The 16,130-nt window shown below is 49.1% G+C and overlaps 1 protein-coding gene across 2 annotated transcripts in view; it reads right to left on the bottom strand.

Annotated features, from left to right (window-relative positions):
• The window catches only part of HTATIP2 (HIV-1 Tat interactive protein 2), a 45,502-nt gene extending 33,373 nt beyond the window's left edge, over window positions 1–12,129 (bottom strand). For both annotated transcript variants that reach the window (XM_088458939.1, XM_088458940.1), the window contains exons 1-3: window positions 11,936–12,129; window positions 2,809–2,998; window positions 1,971–2,078 (exon numbers count right to left, since the gene is read on the bottom strand). In XM_088458939.1, the coding sequence (XP_088315065.1) occupies window positions 1,971–2,078; window positions 2,809–2,998; window positions 11,936–12,048 (411 nt within the window). In that variant the 5' untranslated portion in view covers window positions 12,049–12,129. The remainder of the gene's footprint in view (window positions 1–1,970; window positions 2,079–2,808; window positions 2,999–11,935) is intronic.
• Between the last annotated feature and the right edge of the window lie 4,001 nt (window positions 12,130–16,130).

Raw genomic sequence — 16,130 nt, 5'->3', positions numbered from 1 at the left:
GCACCTGCGCAATAGATCTGGCAGGCGCCGGGACTAGAGCATGAGTGGCAGTGGCGCTGCACATAACACTGGCATTGACTGCAGCCCCCAGAAGCCGTGTAGGGCTGCCCGAAAGGCAGAGCAGCGGCTTCCACTGATCACAGCCCGGACTGACAGTCCCAGAGGGAGGAGACACTTCATCCTGTCCAGTCACGGACAGCACTGGTCACTGAAGTGCCTGAATTTACTGGGGAGGGCTGCAGCCCCACAGCCCCTAGGTAACATCCGCCTTTGGTACCCATCATATTGTGATTCCTAATTAGGAGGCTCTAACTGTTATTTATATATCGGCTGATATCTGAGTCATGTACAATAATAATATATTGTGAGTCTGCTCCTTTGTGTTTATCGTGTACAGTTTGTGGGTTTCAGCGTTCTCACTATAGGAGTCTGTTATATAATTTTATTGTTATCTATCAAGCACCTCATTTTGTATTTGTATTTTATCATCTGTATATTTGTGGCTATACCTGGAGCAAAAGCCACTTATTCTCTTGTTTGTCTACAAAGATCGGTCAGTCAAAGGCAAACTGAGCCCCCAGAGATAAATCCCCGGGGATGTTGCTGATTATCCGGTAACTTTTAAGCAACAGGCATGTACCTGTTTTTAATCTATTTACCAACAGCACCATCATTATTACAATTAGCATATATGTATAAGATGTCACAAATGTCCCCAGCACCAGTACGATGTAGACGTACAAAACAGGGTTAACAAGGCAACAAAGTAACATATTTACATAAATATAAGTGTAGGTATAGATGTAGCGTATAGGCTGAGCTAGTGGGCTTACCGGGAAGGATGAAACAGGAGGAGAGAGGGCCCTGCCCACAAGAGCTTACATTCTAAAAGGGCGGGAAGAGTAGAGGGGGTATTGGGGAGATACAAGGAAAGGAAAGGTAAGAAGAGATCAAGCAGAGACTTGTTAGGGAAGGGTGAATACCGTATATACTCGAGTATAAGCCGAGTTTTTCAGCACATTTTTTGTGCTGAAAAAGTACCCCCTCGGCTTATACTCGAGTGAAGTGTGTAGCGCTGACCGGACGGAGTTCGGTCAGCGCTACACAGCACAAACACACAGCCGCCGGAGCAGGCAGCTGTGTGTTTGCTGTAATCAGCAGCCGCTGAGAGTCTGTCAGACTCTCATCGGCTGCTGCTGCTCCCACTGCGGGAGCCATCTTCCGGCTCCAGCAGTGGGTAAGGAGCTGTTAGCGGCGGGACCAGGAGTGGGAGTTTCAGGTAAGTGAATTTTTGTTTTTTATTCTTATTACGTCTCTCTCTACTGGGGGTGGGGGTGGGGGGGTGGACTACTGGGGGCACTACCAGGGGGGCGATTACTACAGGGGGCACTACCAGGGGGCAATTACTACAGGGGGCAATTACTATAGGGGGTGCTAAAAGGAGGTATTACCACTGGGGGTACTACCAGGGGGGGATTACTACAGGGGGCACTAAAAGTGGGGATTACCACTGGGGGTACTACCAGGTGGGGATTACTACTGGGGGCACTAAAAGGGGGGGATTACCACTGGAGGCACTACCAGGAGGGATTACTACTGGGGGCACTACCAGGAGGGATTACTACTGGGGGCACTACCAGGGGGAATTACTACTGGGGGCACAACCAGCTGCTGCCATTTCCCACCCTAGGCTTATACTCGAGTCAATAGGTTTTCCCAGTTTTTTGTGGTAAAAGTAGGTACCTCGGCTTATATTCGGGTCGACTAATACTCGCGTATATACGGTAAATGGGTTTTGAGGGAGCGCTTGAAGCAATCGATGTTGGTTGAGAGTCTGAAAAATGTACGATGCTGGGGTACTGTACCTCTCAGTTATATGCCGCACAGTGCCGAGTACTGACTTGCCTCCTATGAAAGTACAGTTGGAGTAACAAAACTGCGCACATTACACAGAGACGCTGCGCACTCACCTCCCCAGATTTTGCTTTTGTGGTCCCAAGGCAGCAGAACCCAACATCATGTCCTTGGAAAGCCGCAGTGTACTCATCTAACTTCTCAAAATCAACCACCTCCTGGTTCTAGACAGGTAGAAGATGAGAGGTGAGTACGTAATCCTAGCAATGCCTGCACAGGTATGTAGTGCATTGTACGTGTTCATTTTCTAGATAGGTAGTAGGTAGGTAGGTAGGTAAATAGGTAGGTAGATAGGTAGATATCGGTAAGTAGATAGGTAGCAGTAGGTAGATAGGTAGCGGTAAGTAGATTGGTAGCAGTAGGTAGATAGGTAGCGGTAAGTAGATAGGTAAATAGGTAGGTAGATAGATAGGTAGGTAGCGGTAGGTAGATAGGTAGGTAGCAGTAGGTAGATAGGTAGCGGTAAGTAGATAGGTAAATAGGTAGGTAGATAGATAGGTAGGTAGCGGTAGGTAGATAGGTAGGTAGCAGTAGGTAGATAGGTAGCGGTAAGTAGATAGATAGGTAGATAGGTAGGTAGATAGGTAGGTAGATAGGTAGCGGTAGGTAGATAGGTAGGTAGCAGTAGGTAGATAGATAGCGGTAAGTAGATAGGTAGGTAGATAGATAGGTAGATAGATAGGTAGATAGATAGGTAGCGGTAGGTAGATAGGTAGGTAGCAGTAGGTAGATAGGTAGCGGTAAGTAGATAGGTAGGTAGATAGGTAGATAGATAGGTAGGTAGCCGGTTGCAGCAGACAAATAAAAACAAAAACTAAATGGAGTATAGTTTGGAAATATACAACCCTAATAATAAGACACATACATCATATAATAAGTATTACTAACACCTACCACAGTATTATACGCCTCGTCTTCAAAAGTTAACTGCCGCCGCCCAATCAGAGTTATTTTACTGAACAGCTGACTCTGCACGATCTGCTTCAGTAGTTCTTTCCCCGTCTCACCGGTCGCCCCGAGGATAAAGCAGGATCTGTTCATCTGTCTGTATTCCTCCTGCAGAGTCTTCAGGTCTTTATCCATCCTGCGCTCGGTGAGGAAATGACAAGTGGTTAGGACGCTTGGCGATAATCCCGGCCCCATATTGCTCTCGCCATAGTAACAAATTGCAGACTAATGGAGACACATTTAAGGGAAGGAACACTGAACACATTAGTGGTAGCACTTTCAGGTGATAAATAATGACAGAAATAAATAGGATATTGCCGGCACTTTGCAGACCTCAGGTAAGTGCTTTCTTCTTGTTTTGGGAAAGTGATTGTTCAGACTGATGCAGCGAAGGCAGTAAACCGTAACCATCGTCTGACCCCGGATTATATTTGGGAAAAGTATCGCACAGCAACAGGGAAAGGTGATTACAGGGACATTAAACCCCCAAACTGAGATTTTCAGATATACACATACAGGTAACATACACTGTTTATTATTACTATAAACATAAACCATTATAAGTAATGTATTGCCCATCCCACAGCCTCCAACATATATCCTGACAAAATAATCCCCCACCGACCCACACCCCAATTCACACAGAACCTTCCCTGATCCACCCACTCCATCTTTCTGACGGATCACGCGGGGGTCAGATTGGATTATTCTCAGGCATTGCGGCAATTCTGGGGCGACACATTTATTAGGGCAATTTGTCATTACTGGAGGCACAGTAGATAGCACTGCTGGCTGTGCGGGATGGAGCGATCAGGGTACCAAGTCATTATTGCCCCAGTACAGGTTTAGGGTTAGGCTGCGATTAGGGCTCTAATATTAGACAGATTGTATGTCAACATGCCGAATGTTAGCGTGAACAGTGTCGCCATAACGACCATGTCGACATTCAGACCATGACCACATTCTGTGTGTTGCCGTGACATACCAGACCTGTATATACACTATGCTCTGTTTGTGGGATTTGCGCACGTCCTTTTCTGACGCTGTCCAAAGAAAGACAGGTATGGTAACAAGTGTATGATTAGTTGGTCCTGGTTTGTTTGTGGTAAGGAAAGTAGATTGTAAGCTCCTCTGGGACAGGGACTGATCGGCCTGAATTAAATTATTTTATTGCCAGAGTGTATTAAATGATTAACAAGAGAGTGGCCCCGGGTAGGAGTAATACAGAGTGTGCATGGCACATTACAGAGGTATTACAGGGCCCCGGGTAGGAGTAATACAGAGTGCGCATGGCACATTACAGAGGTATTACAGGGCCCCGTGTAGGAGTAATACAGAGTGTGCATGGCACATTACAGAGGTATTACAGGGCCCCGGGTAGGAGTAATACAGAGTGCGCATGGCACATTACAGCGGTATTACAGGGCCCCGGGTAGGAGTAATACAGAGTGTGCATGGCACATTACAGAGGTATTACAGGGCCCCGGGTAGGAGTAATACAGAGTGCGCATGGCACATTACAGAGGTATTACAGGGCCCCGTGTAGGAGTAATACAGAGTGTGCATGGCACATTACAGAGGTATTACAGGGCCCCGGGTAGGAGTAATACAGAGTGCGCATGGCACATTACAGAGGTATTACAGGGCCCCTGTGGTGATGTAATAAGTGAGAAGATGGCAGAAGAGCATGGCATACGGGGACCCATGGCTGTGGAAGATAAAGGCAGCTCACACTGCGTGCCGGGTTACTGCACCCCGATACATTCACTATATTATTAGGGAATAAAACCAAAAGAGACACTCACCTAAAGAACTGCTGGACAAACAGGTAAATTGAAGGCAGCCACTATTCACAGACACACACACACACACACAGACACACACACACACACACACACAGAGACACACACAGACAAGACACATATACACACACACACAGACAGACACACACACAGACAAGACACATACAGACACACAGACAGACAGACACAGACACAGACAGACACACACACAGACAGACACACACACAGACAATCACCACAGCAGTGGGATCAGTGACCATGCTGGATGACCCTGCCCCACTCCAGCCAATCACCACAGCAGTGGGATCAGTGACCATGCTGGATGACCCTGCCCCACTCCAGCCAATCACCACAGCAGTGGGATCAGTGACCATGCTGGATGACCCTGCCTCATTCCAGCCAATCACCACACCAGTGGGATCAGTGACCATGCTGGATGACACTGCCTCACTCCAGCCAATCACCACACCAGTGGGATCAGTGACCATGCTGGATGACACTGCCTCACTCCAGCCAATCACCACAGCAGTGGGATCAGTGACCATGCTGGATGACACTGCCTCACTCCAGCCAATCACCACACCAGTGGGATCAGTGACCATGCTGGATGACCCTGCCCCAATCCAGCCAATCACCACAGCAGTGGGATCAGTGACCATGCTGGATGACCCTGCCTCACTCCAGCCAATCACCACAGCAGTGGGATCAGTGACCATTCTGGATGACCCTGCATTACTCCAGCCAATCACCACAGCAGTGGGATCAGTGACCATGCTGGATGACCCTGCATTACTCCAGCCAATCACCACAGCAGTGGGATCAGTGACCATGCTGGATGACCCTGCCTCACTCCAGCCAATCACCACAGCAGTGGGATCAGTGACCATGCTGGATGACCCTGCCCCAATCCAGCCAATCACCACAGCAGTGGGATCAGTGACCATGCTGGATGACCCTGCATCACTCCAGCCAATCACCACAGGAGTGGGATCAGTGACCATGCTGGATGACACTGCATCACTCCAGCCAATCACCACAGCAGTGGGATCAGTGACCATGCTGGATGACCCTGCCCCACTCCAGCCAATCACCACAGCAGTGGGATCAGTGACCATGCTGGATGACCCAGCCCCACTCCAGCCAATCACCACAGCAGTGGGATCAGTGACCATGCTGGATGACCCTGCCCCACTCCAGCCAATCACCACAGCAGTGGGATCAGTGACCATGCTGGATGACCCTGCATCACTCCAGCCAATCACCACAGCAGTGGGATCAGTGACCATGCTGGATGACCCTGCATTACTCCAGCCAATCACCACAGCAGTGGGATCAGTGACCATGCTGGATGACCCTGCCCCACTCCAGCCAATCACCACAGCAGTGGGATCAGTGACCATGCTGGATGACCCTGCCCCACTCCAGCCAATCACCACAGCAGTGGGATCAGTGACCATGCTGGATGACCCTGCCCCACTACAGCCAATCACCACAGCAGTGGGATCAGTGACCATGCTGGATGACCCTGCCCCAATCCAGCCAATCACCACAGCAGTGGGATCAGTGACCATGCTGGATGACCCTGCCCCACTCCAGCCAATCACCACAGGAGTGGGATCAGTGACCATGCTGGATGACACTGCATCACTCCAGCCAATCACCACAGCAGTGGGATCAGTGACCATGCTGGATGACCCTGCCCCACTCCAGCCAATCACCACAGCAGTGGGATCAGTGACCATGCTGGATGACCCTGCCCCACTCCAGCCAATCACCACAGCAGTGGGATCAGTGACCATGCTGGATGACCCTGCCCCACTCCAGCCAATCACCACAGCAGTGGGATCAGTGACCATGCTGGATGACCCTGCATCACTCCAGCCAATCACCACAGCAGTGGGATCAGTGACCATGCTGGATGACCCTGCCCCACTCCAGCCAATCACCACAGCAGTGGGATCAGTGACCATGCTGGATGACCCTGCCCCACTCCAGCCAATCACCACAGCAGTGGGATCAGTGACCATGCTGGATGACCCTGCCCCACTCCAGCCAATCACCACAGCAGTGGGATCAGTGACCATGCTGGATGACCCTGCCTCACTCCAGCCAATCACAGCAGTGGGAACAGTGACCATGCTGGATGACCCTGCCTCACTCCAGCCAATCACCACAGCAGTGGGATCAGTGACCATGCTGGATGACCCTGCCTCACTCCAGCCAATCACCACAGCAGTGGGATCAGTGACCATGCTGGATGACACTGCCTCACTCCAGCCAATCACCACAGCAGTGGGATCAGTGACCATGCTGGATGACCCTGCATCACTCCAGCCAATCACCACAGCAGTGGGATCAGTGACCATGCTGGATGACCCTGCATTACTCCAGCCAATCACCACAGCAGTGGGATCAGTGACCATGCTGGATGACCCTGCCTCACTCCAGCCAATCACAGCAGTGGGATCAGTGACCATGCTGGATGACCCTGCCCCACTCCAGCCAATCACCACAGCAGTGGGATCAGTGACCATGCTGGATGACCCTGCCTCACTCCAGCCAATCACCACAGCAGTGGGATCAGTGACCATGCTGGATGACACTGCCTCACTCCAGCCAATCACCACAGCAGTGGGATCAGTGACCATGCTGGATGACCCTGCATTACTCCAGCCAATCACCACAGCAGTGGGATCAGTGACCATGCTGGATGACCCTGCCCCACTCCAGCCAATCACCACAGCAGTGGGATCAGTGACCATGCTGGATGACCCTGCCCCACTCCAGCCAATCACCACAGCAGTGGGATCAGTGACCATGCTGGATGATCCTGCCCCACTCCAGCCAATCACCACAGCAGTGGGATCAGTGACCATGCTGGATGACCCTGCCTCATTAAAGCCAATCACCACAGCAGTGGGATCAGTGACCATGCTGGATGACCCTGCCTCACTCCAGCCAATCACCACAGCAGTGGGATCAGTGACCATGCTGGATGACCCTGCCCCAATCCAGCCAATCACCACAGCAGTGGGATCAGTGACCATGCTGGATGACCCTGCCCCAATCCAGCCAATCACCACAGCAGTGGGATCAGTGACCATGCTGGATGACCCTGCCCCACTCCAGCCAATCACCACAGGAGTGGGATCAGTGACCATGCTGGATGACACTGCATCACTCCAGCCAATCACCACAGCAGTGGGATCAGTGACCATGCTGGATGACCCTGCCCCACTCCAGCCAATCACCACAGCAGTGGGATCAGTGACCATGCTGGATGACCCTGCCCCACTCCAGCCAATCACCACAGCAGTGGGATCAGTGACCATGCTGGATGACCCTGCCCCACTCCAGCCAATCACCACAGCAGTGGGATCAGTGACCATGCTGGATGACCCTGCCTCACTCCAGCCAATCACCACAGCAGTGGGATCAGTGACCATGCTGGATGACCCTGCCTCACTCCAGCCAATCACCACAGCAGTGGGATCAGTGACCATGCTGGATGACCCTGCCGGCATTACTCAGATGTGTGCAGATAGGCTGACAATCTACTGACTGCATTTACCAAGGTTATTCAGCTGTATTTATATGGCGCCAGCCTATGTATACACGGCATTTTGCCCAAATGTTTCATCATTCAGATCAGTCTCTGCCACAGTGGAGCTTACAGTATAAATCTCTACCACACACACTAACAGTGATCTTCTATTATGTTTCCAGACTGTGGGAGAAAACCTACACAAAATTGGAAGAACATACAAACTATACACAGAGAGGGCCCTGGCAGCAACAGAACAGTGATGAGGCAGCTAAGCTAACCACCGTGCCCTGCATGATGCAAAGCAATCTAATGTAAATTAATTGCAGCATTATCAGACGCTGCGGCCATTTTGGGCCCAAACACAATGAGATACCGGGACAATATTTTTAATATTGGCTGTAATACTGCAGAGTGTGTTTTATCCAACCCGCAGGAACATATGTGATTACTAACGTGTGGTACAGAGATTACTTAAACTCCATGGGAGGATTAGAATACTGAGCAATGTGCCGCCGTATATAATTGCGATGTTCGGCTGCGCACATTAGCGTTCAATGCCTCTTCTGGCGCAGCTGTATGTGATGCGAAGGAAACTGCGTGCATAAATTGGTAGCAGAGAGTCTTCCCCCGACCGTCCCGGTGACACTCCGCGCACACACTCAGAACTGGGCGCTCCCCTATAAAATGCAGTTTTGACAAATGTAACATTAGCAGTACAGCCTAAGAAAAACCCAAATTCAATGCTTACCTCCCACCTGCCCCAATTAGGGTGGGACAGTCTCAATTTGCAGACCTTTAAAAAGGTGCAGATCACACATAGGGAAGCATGGAGCACGTAGACAAGCTATCATGCTTAGAATGATGTAAAAGTGATTGGAATGAACTACCCATAATGAGCCATAAATATACAGAATAGCGTAGAAAAAGAAAAACACTGTCTGCGAGCCAACATTTCCACGACAGATCGTCGTCATTTGATCTGCAAATATGAGGGGGATAGGGGAGGGGAGAAAAGAGGGTGTGGGAGAGAGTGAGGAGGGGGGAGCACGTTAAGGGAGGGGGTCACCCGATGGAAGAGCATCATATCTCATGTAGTTCCAGTATTATAGAAGGAGCACCAGCGACCCCATACCCTATAAGTGACTGATTGGTTTGGAGGCTAGTCATGTACTTCATCTTAGATGTCCTCAACTATGTCTAGTTTGTATCCATTTGTGTGGGAAGAGCAGTGTTTTTCCAGTTACAAACATTTTACTTGGCTTATACTATATGTAGTATAAGTGTAAAACTTGCCAATGCTTGAAGTGACGGCATCCAGCCAGCAGCCGGCACTAGCCAAATAGCTGGTGAGCAGAAAGGGAGGGAGGATGTGAAGGAACATCTGGTGTGCAGAGGTAAAAATGATAGAAAGGCATGTAGCCAGAGGGTGGCATATGTGAGGGAAAAGCTGGTGAGCAGGTGGCATGTGAGGGAAATGCTGGTGAGCAGGGCGCATGTGAGGGAAAAGCTGGTGAGCAGGGCGCATGTGAGGGAAAAGCTGGTGAGCAGGGGGCATGTGAGGGAAAACCTGTTATGCAATAGGTTACATGTAATGGAAAAACTGTTGAGTATGGGGCGACATGACAAGGAAAAACTGGTAAGGACAACATGTGAGGGAACAGCTGGTGAGGTGACGACATGTGAGGAAAAAGCTGGTGAGCAGGCAGCGACATGTGAAGGAAAAGCCGGTGAGCAGACAGCAACATGTGAGGGAAAATCTGGTGATCAGGGGGCGACGTGTGAGGGAAAAGCTGGTGATCAGGTGGGGGGGGTCACTTGTGAGGAAATAGCTGCTGAGCAGGGGGCGACATGTGAGGGAAAAGCTGGTGATCAAGGGGGGTCACATGTGAGGAAATAGCTGGTGAGCAGGTGGCGACATATGAGGGACAAGCTGGTGATCAAGGGGGGGTCACTTGTGAGGAAATAGCGGCTGAGCAGGGGGCAACGTGAGGGAAAAGCTGGTGATCAAGGGGGGGGTCACATGTGAGAAAATAGCTGGTGAGCAGGGGGCGACATGTGAGGAAATAGCTGGTGAGCAGGGGGCGACATGTGAGGGGAAAGCATCAGGGGGTCACCTGTGAGGGAAAAGCTGGTGAGCAGGTGGTTACATGTGAGGGAAAGGCTGGTGAGCAGGTGGTTACATGTGAGGGAAAATCTGGTGAGCAGGTGGTTACATGTGAGGGAAAAGTTGGTGAGCAGGTGGTTACATGTGAGGGAAAAGCTGGTGAGCAGGTGGTTACATGTGAGGGAAAAGCATCGGGGGGGTCACATGTGACAAAATAGAATAGTTGGCGGCCAATGGGTGGCATTTCAGTATATACCTGATGTGTCATGATTATAATGATCAGTTTATAGGGTAAGTAGAATGACTTAGACAGATAAACCCTAACCAGTATTACTCTGGCTCTGAGTACTGTCCACATGAACACAGTACAGGTAGTAATAGAACAGAATCAGCCCAGGAAGGGAACAAACATAACAAGAAGTTGGGACTGGTGCAGTCTTGCTCCCTGACACGCCCAGTCCTGAGTTACATAACTCTAACCTAACAGGATGGCGTTAGCATGACTGAGCACATCCAACCTGTGACAGTTACCGAATCTACACATACACACGCAGCACACATGCTTATAGTACAGTGCTAACGCCTGTGCATGTTACATATGTGTGCATGTTATATTCATACGTACAATCCTGCAATCCATCTGGTGGCACGACTACCTGATATACATTCTCTCAGAGTCCATGGCTCCGTGTTGGGAAGATCGGTTACTACCCCTCTCCCCCCCTTTGCAGCACGGCAACATAAACTCTTTGCAGCACGGCAACATAAACTCCTCCAAATCAGTGCTGAAGGTTTATACCCATCATGTACATGAATCTGCGATTTGTCTTCTTACTAAAATTATTCACATTAATTCTCTTCTGTGCCATGGCCCATGGTATACAGTCCGGTGTGCTGCTGAAAGGGGTCACAGAGAGCTGGCAAATCACCTAGTGCTCAGTGGTACATCGAGGAGGCAATACCTGGCACTCTGGGCGGAGTACAGAGGACAACACCTGGCACTCTGGGATGGGCACAGAGAGGACAACACCTGGCACTCTGGGATGGGCACAGAGAGGACAACACCTGGCACTCTGGGATGGGCACAGAGAGGACAACACCTGGCACTCTGGGATGGGCACAGAGAGGGCAACACCTGGCCAAGTGTGGGGCAGAGAGGGGTAACACCTGGCACTCTGGATGGGACACAGAGAGGGCAACACCTGGCACTCTGGATGGGACACAGAGAGAGCAATGCCTGGTACTTTGGGTGAGGCAAAGATGCGGTAACACCTGACACTGTGTGGGGCAGAGAAGGGTAACACCTGGCACTCTGGGTGGGGCAGAGAGGGCTAACACCTGGCACGCTGGGTGGGACAGCGGGGGGTAACACCTGGCACTCTGGGTGGGACAGCGGGGGGGTAACACCTGGCACTCCGGGTGGGACAGCGGGGGGGTAACACCTGGCACTCTGGGTGGGACAGCGGGGGGGTAACACCTGGCACTCTGGGTGGGACAGCGGGGGGGGTAACACCTGGCACTCTGGGTGGGACAGCGGGGGGGTAACACCTGGCACTCTGGGTGGGACAGCGGGGGGGTAACACCTGGCACTGTGTGGTGTGGTGCATAAAGGGTTAATACCTGGGTAGCTCCCCGGGATCAGAGTACTCCTGGTGAATGGAGATGGCAGCGAGTAGAATGAGCAATGATCCTGCAGCCCAACAGCCCGTGCCCAGAGCCGCCACACCCGGCATAGGTACACAGAGCTGCCCTGCTGCAACAACTCTTCCTGGCAGCCCTCCTGCGCATGCGTACAGCACCAGCCGCTGCTGACTGTATACACTGTATCTATACAGATGTACGAGGAGACAACACTGCCATATATATACATGTACAGGAGCACTCTCCCACCTTACCGTCTATATACACATACAGGAGCACTCACTTAGTCATCCACTGTATTTATATAGAAGCATGAGGAGACAACACTGCCGTATATATACATGTACAGGAGCACTCTCCCACCTTACCGTCTATATACACATACAGGAGCACTCACTTAGTCATCCACTGTATTTATATAGAAGCATGAGGGGACAGTATGGCCGTATATATATAGGTACAGGAGCACCCTCCCCCCTTACCATCTATATATACATACAGGAGCACTCACATATTATATACATTTAGGGGTATTCAATATGGGGCGAAAATTCTTTTTTTTTTACGTCATTTTTGCTGGTTTTGGTTTTATACCGTATTCAATTTCAAAAACTTTTCGCAGGTTCGAAAAGTCTTTGAAAAAAAACGGGGATAACTTTTCACCACTGAATAGGTGGCGAAAAAAAGTGCAGAATGGGGGTTTAGGGGTGCAGGCTTAAAAAAAATAGCCTGCACCCCTGGGAATAACATTTTAAAAATAACTGTGTCAAAAAAAGTAAAAAAAAAAAATAGGGACACCCCAAAAAATATTATAAAAATTGGGGTAAAAAAAATGGGAAAAATGTGTTTAAAAATAGGGAAATAGGCTCAGGGCTATTCTGCAAGTATGCGGCAGGTGTATTCTAGAATAGGCTATTAGCGGCAGGTGTATTCTAGAATAGGCTATTAGCGGCAGGTGTATTCTAGAATAGGCTATTAGCGGCAGGTGTATTCTAGAATAGGCTATTAGCGGCAGGTGTATTCTAGAATAGATTTATAGCGGCAGGTGTATTCTATAATAGGCTATTAGCGGCAGGTGTATTCTAGAATAGGCTATTAGCGGCAGGTGTATTCTAGAATAGATTTATAGCGGCAGGTGTATTCTATAATAGGCTATTAGCGGCAGGTGTATTCTAGAATAGGATATTAGCTGCAGGTGTATTCTAGAATTGGCTATTAGCGGCAGGTGTATTCTAGAATAGGCTATTAGCGGCAGGTGTAGTCTAGAATTGGCTATTAGCAGCAGGTGTTTCTAGAATAGGCTATTAGCGGCAGGTGTTTCTAGAATAGGCTATTAGCGGCAGGTGTATTCTAGAATTGGCTATTAGCGGCAGGTGTAGTCTAGAATAGGCTATTAGCGGCAGGTGTAGTCTAGAATTGGCTATAAGCGGCAGGTGTAGTCTAGAATAGGCTATTAGCGGCAGGTGTATTCTAGAATAGGCTATTAGCGGCAGGTGTAGTCTAGAATTGGCTATAAGCGGCAGGTGAATTCTAGAATAGGCTATTAGCGGCAGGTGTATTCTAGAATAGGCTATTAGCGGCAGGTGTATTCTAGAATAGGCTATTAGCGGCAGGTGAATTCTAGAATAGGCTGTTAGCGGCAGGTGCATAGTTGCAGAATTTTTTAAAACTTACTTTAGGGACATAAAAATATGCTAGTACCCATTTTCATGTACCCCAAATTTGATGGGACCACTTAAAAAAACGAAAAAAATTACCTAAGTGCTCTTCTGCAACACTTCTTCAATGTCAGGAAAAAACACCTGCTGCAGCTATTTAAATCCCGACTTTCATTTACAGACTAAAACAGGGGTACCCATAGTGATCCCCCATGTTTTTACAACTTTAGGGGGTCCTACAATTTATTCAAGGAAAAATTCATTTTTTTACGCAGATCCCACTTCGCACCTTCCCGTTTTCGTAAATTTCATATTGAATACGGGGATAAAGCGGGCGCGCGCCCGATACTTTATCCCAGGAAAATCTCCAATGTGGAGCGAAAATTCTAGCACGGACTTTTCACTCCCATATTGAATACCCCTCACTGTATCCATACAGATGTACGAGAAGACAACACTGCCGTATATATACATGTACAGGAGCACCCTCCCACCTTACCGTCTATATACACATACAGGAGCACTCACATAATCACACACTGTATTTATATAGAAGCATGAGGGGACAGTTCAGCCATATATATATATATATATATATATATATATATATATATATATATATGTACAGGAGCACTCTCCCACCTCACAGTGTATACATATACAGGAGCACTGAGCACTGACATATTATCTACTGCAACAGTACATGTTTTCCAGGTCTCCTCACAGAACCACAATCTGAATAATTAGCTCCACCTGTGGATCTTTTAAAATGTGTCAGTGAGTAATGAATACACCTGTGCATCTGCTGAGTGACCTGGAAAACATGAACTATGTGGGGTCCTGAGGACCGAGTTTGAGAACCACTGATCTACTGTATGTACCCTGTATAACATCATTGACTCCTCCGATTTAACCGGTTTTTAATACACCCTCCCGCTCCCTCACAAACATTATTTGAACTCCCGGTTTCTTCAACCCTTTGGATTGCGCATGCGCAATACCGAACTGTCGGGGGGCGGAGTCTGTAAGGGAGAACGTCATGATGTCACAATGCGTGACACCATGATACTTAAATGGACGGCCACCGCGGGGATGAGGCCTGGGTTGCGGTGGCCGGCTAGTCAGCAGCCACTGCGCACACAGAGTGTGCTTCGGTGCGGCGGCGATGGGCAGATTGGTGCCGAGCCAGCAGCGCTGCACTGTACAGGGACATCAGCGCAGGATAGGTGTGGTGGCCATTTCTCCCCCAAGGGTGGGCCCAATGTAATTATAAGCGGCCAAATGAGACCTGTCAACTGCGTCATATAGAGTGTCACAGGCATTATTAACTGAACTTTGAAAGGGCACGCACTGACAGCCAATACATGGATGACTGTAATAAATGGATGGCCGTCAGTGAGTAGACAATAAATGGATGGCCGTCAGTGAGTAGACAATAAATGGATGGCTGTCAGTGAGCAGACAATAAATGGACGGCTGTCAGTGAGCAGACAATAAATGGACGGCTGTCAGTGAGTAGTAATAAATGGACGGCTGTCAGTGAGCAGAAAATAAATGGACGGCTGTCAGTGAGCAGAAAATAAATGGACGGCTGTCAGTGAGCAGACAATAAATGGACGGCTGTCAGTGAGCAGACAATAAATGGATGGCTGTCAGTGATAGACAATAAATGGACGGCTGTCAGTGAGCAGACAATAAATGGACGGCTGTCAGTGAGTAGACAATAAATGGACGGCTGTCAGTGAGCAGACAATAAATGGACGGCTGTCAGTGAATAAATGGATGGCTGTCAGTGAGCAGACAATAAATGGACGGCTGTCAGTGAGCAGACAATAAATGGACGGCTGTCAGTGAGCAGACAATAAATGGACGGCTGTCAGTGAGCAGACAATAAATGGACGGCTGTCAGTGAGCAGACAATAAATGGATAGCTGTCAGTGAGCAGACAATAAATGGACGGCTGTCAGTGAGCAGACAATAAATGGACGGCTGTCAGTGAGCAGACAATAAATGGACGGCTGTCAGTGAGCAGACAATAAATGGATGGCTGTCAGTGAGCAGACAATAAATGGACGGCTGTCAGTGAGCAGACAATAAATGGATGGCTGTCAGTGAGCAGACAATAAATGGACGGCTGTCAGTGAGTAGACAATAAATGGATGGCTGTCAGTGAGTAGACAATAAATGGACGGCTGTCAGTGAGTAGACAATAAATGGATGGCTGTCAGTGAGCAGACAATAAATGGACGGCTGTCAGTGAGTAGACAATAAATGGACGGCTGTCAGTGAGCAGACAATAAATGGACGGCTGTCAGTGAATAAATGGATGGCTGTCAGTGAGCAGACAATAAATGGACGGCTGTCAGTGAGCAGACAATAAATGGACGGCTGTCAGTGAGCAAACAATAAATGGACGGCCGTCAGTGAGTAGACAATAAATGGACGGCTGTCAGTGAGTAGACAATAAATGGATGGCTGTCAGTGAGTAGACAATAAATGGACGGCTGTCAGTGAGT

The sequence above is a fragment of the Taudactylus pleione genome, unplaced genomic scaffold (genome assembly GCF_031769625.1).
Source record: "Taudactylus pleione unplaced genomic scaffold, aTauple2 ptg000875l, whole genome shotgun sequence".
NCBI classification, from domain to species: Eukaryota; Metazoa; Chordata; class Amphibia; order Anura; family Myobatrachidae; genus Taudactylus; species Taudactylus pleione.
Note: the sequence above shows the minus strand (reverse complement) of the source record. Positions and strands in the feature narration are given on the sequence as shown.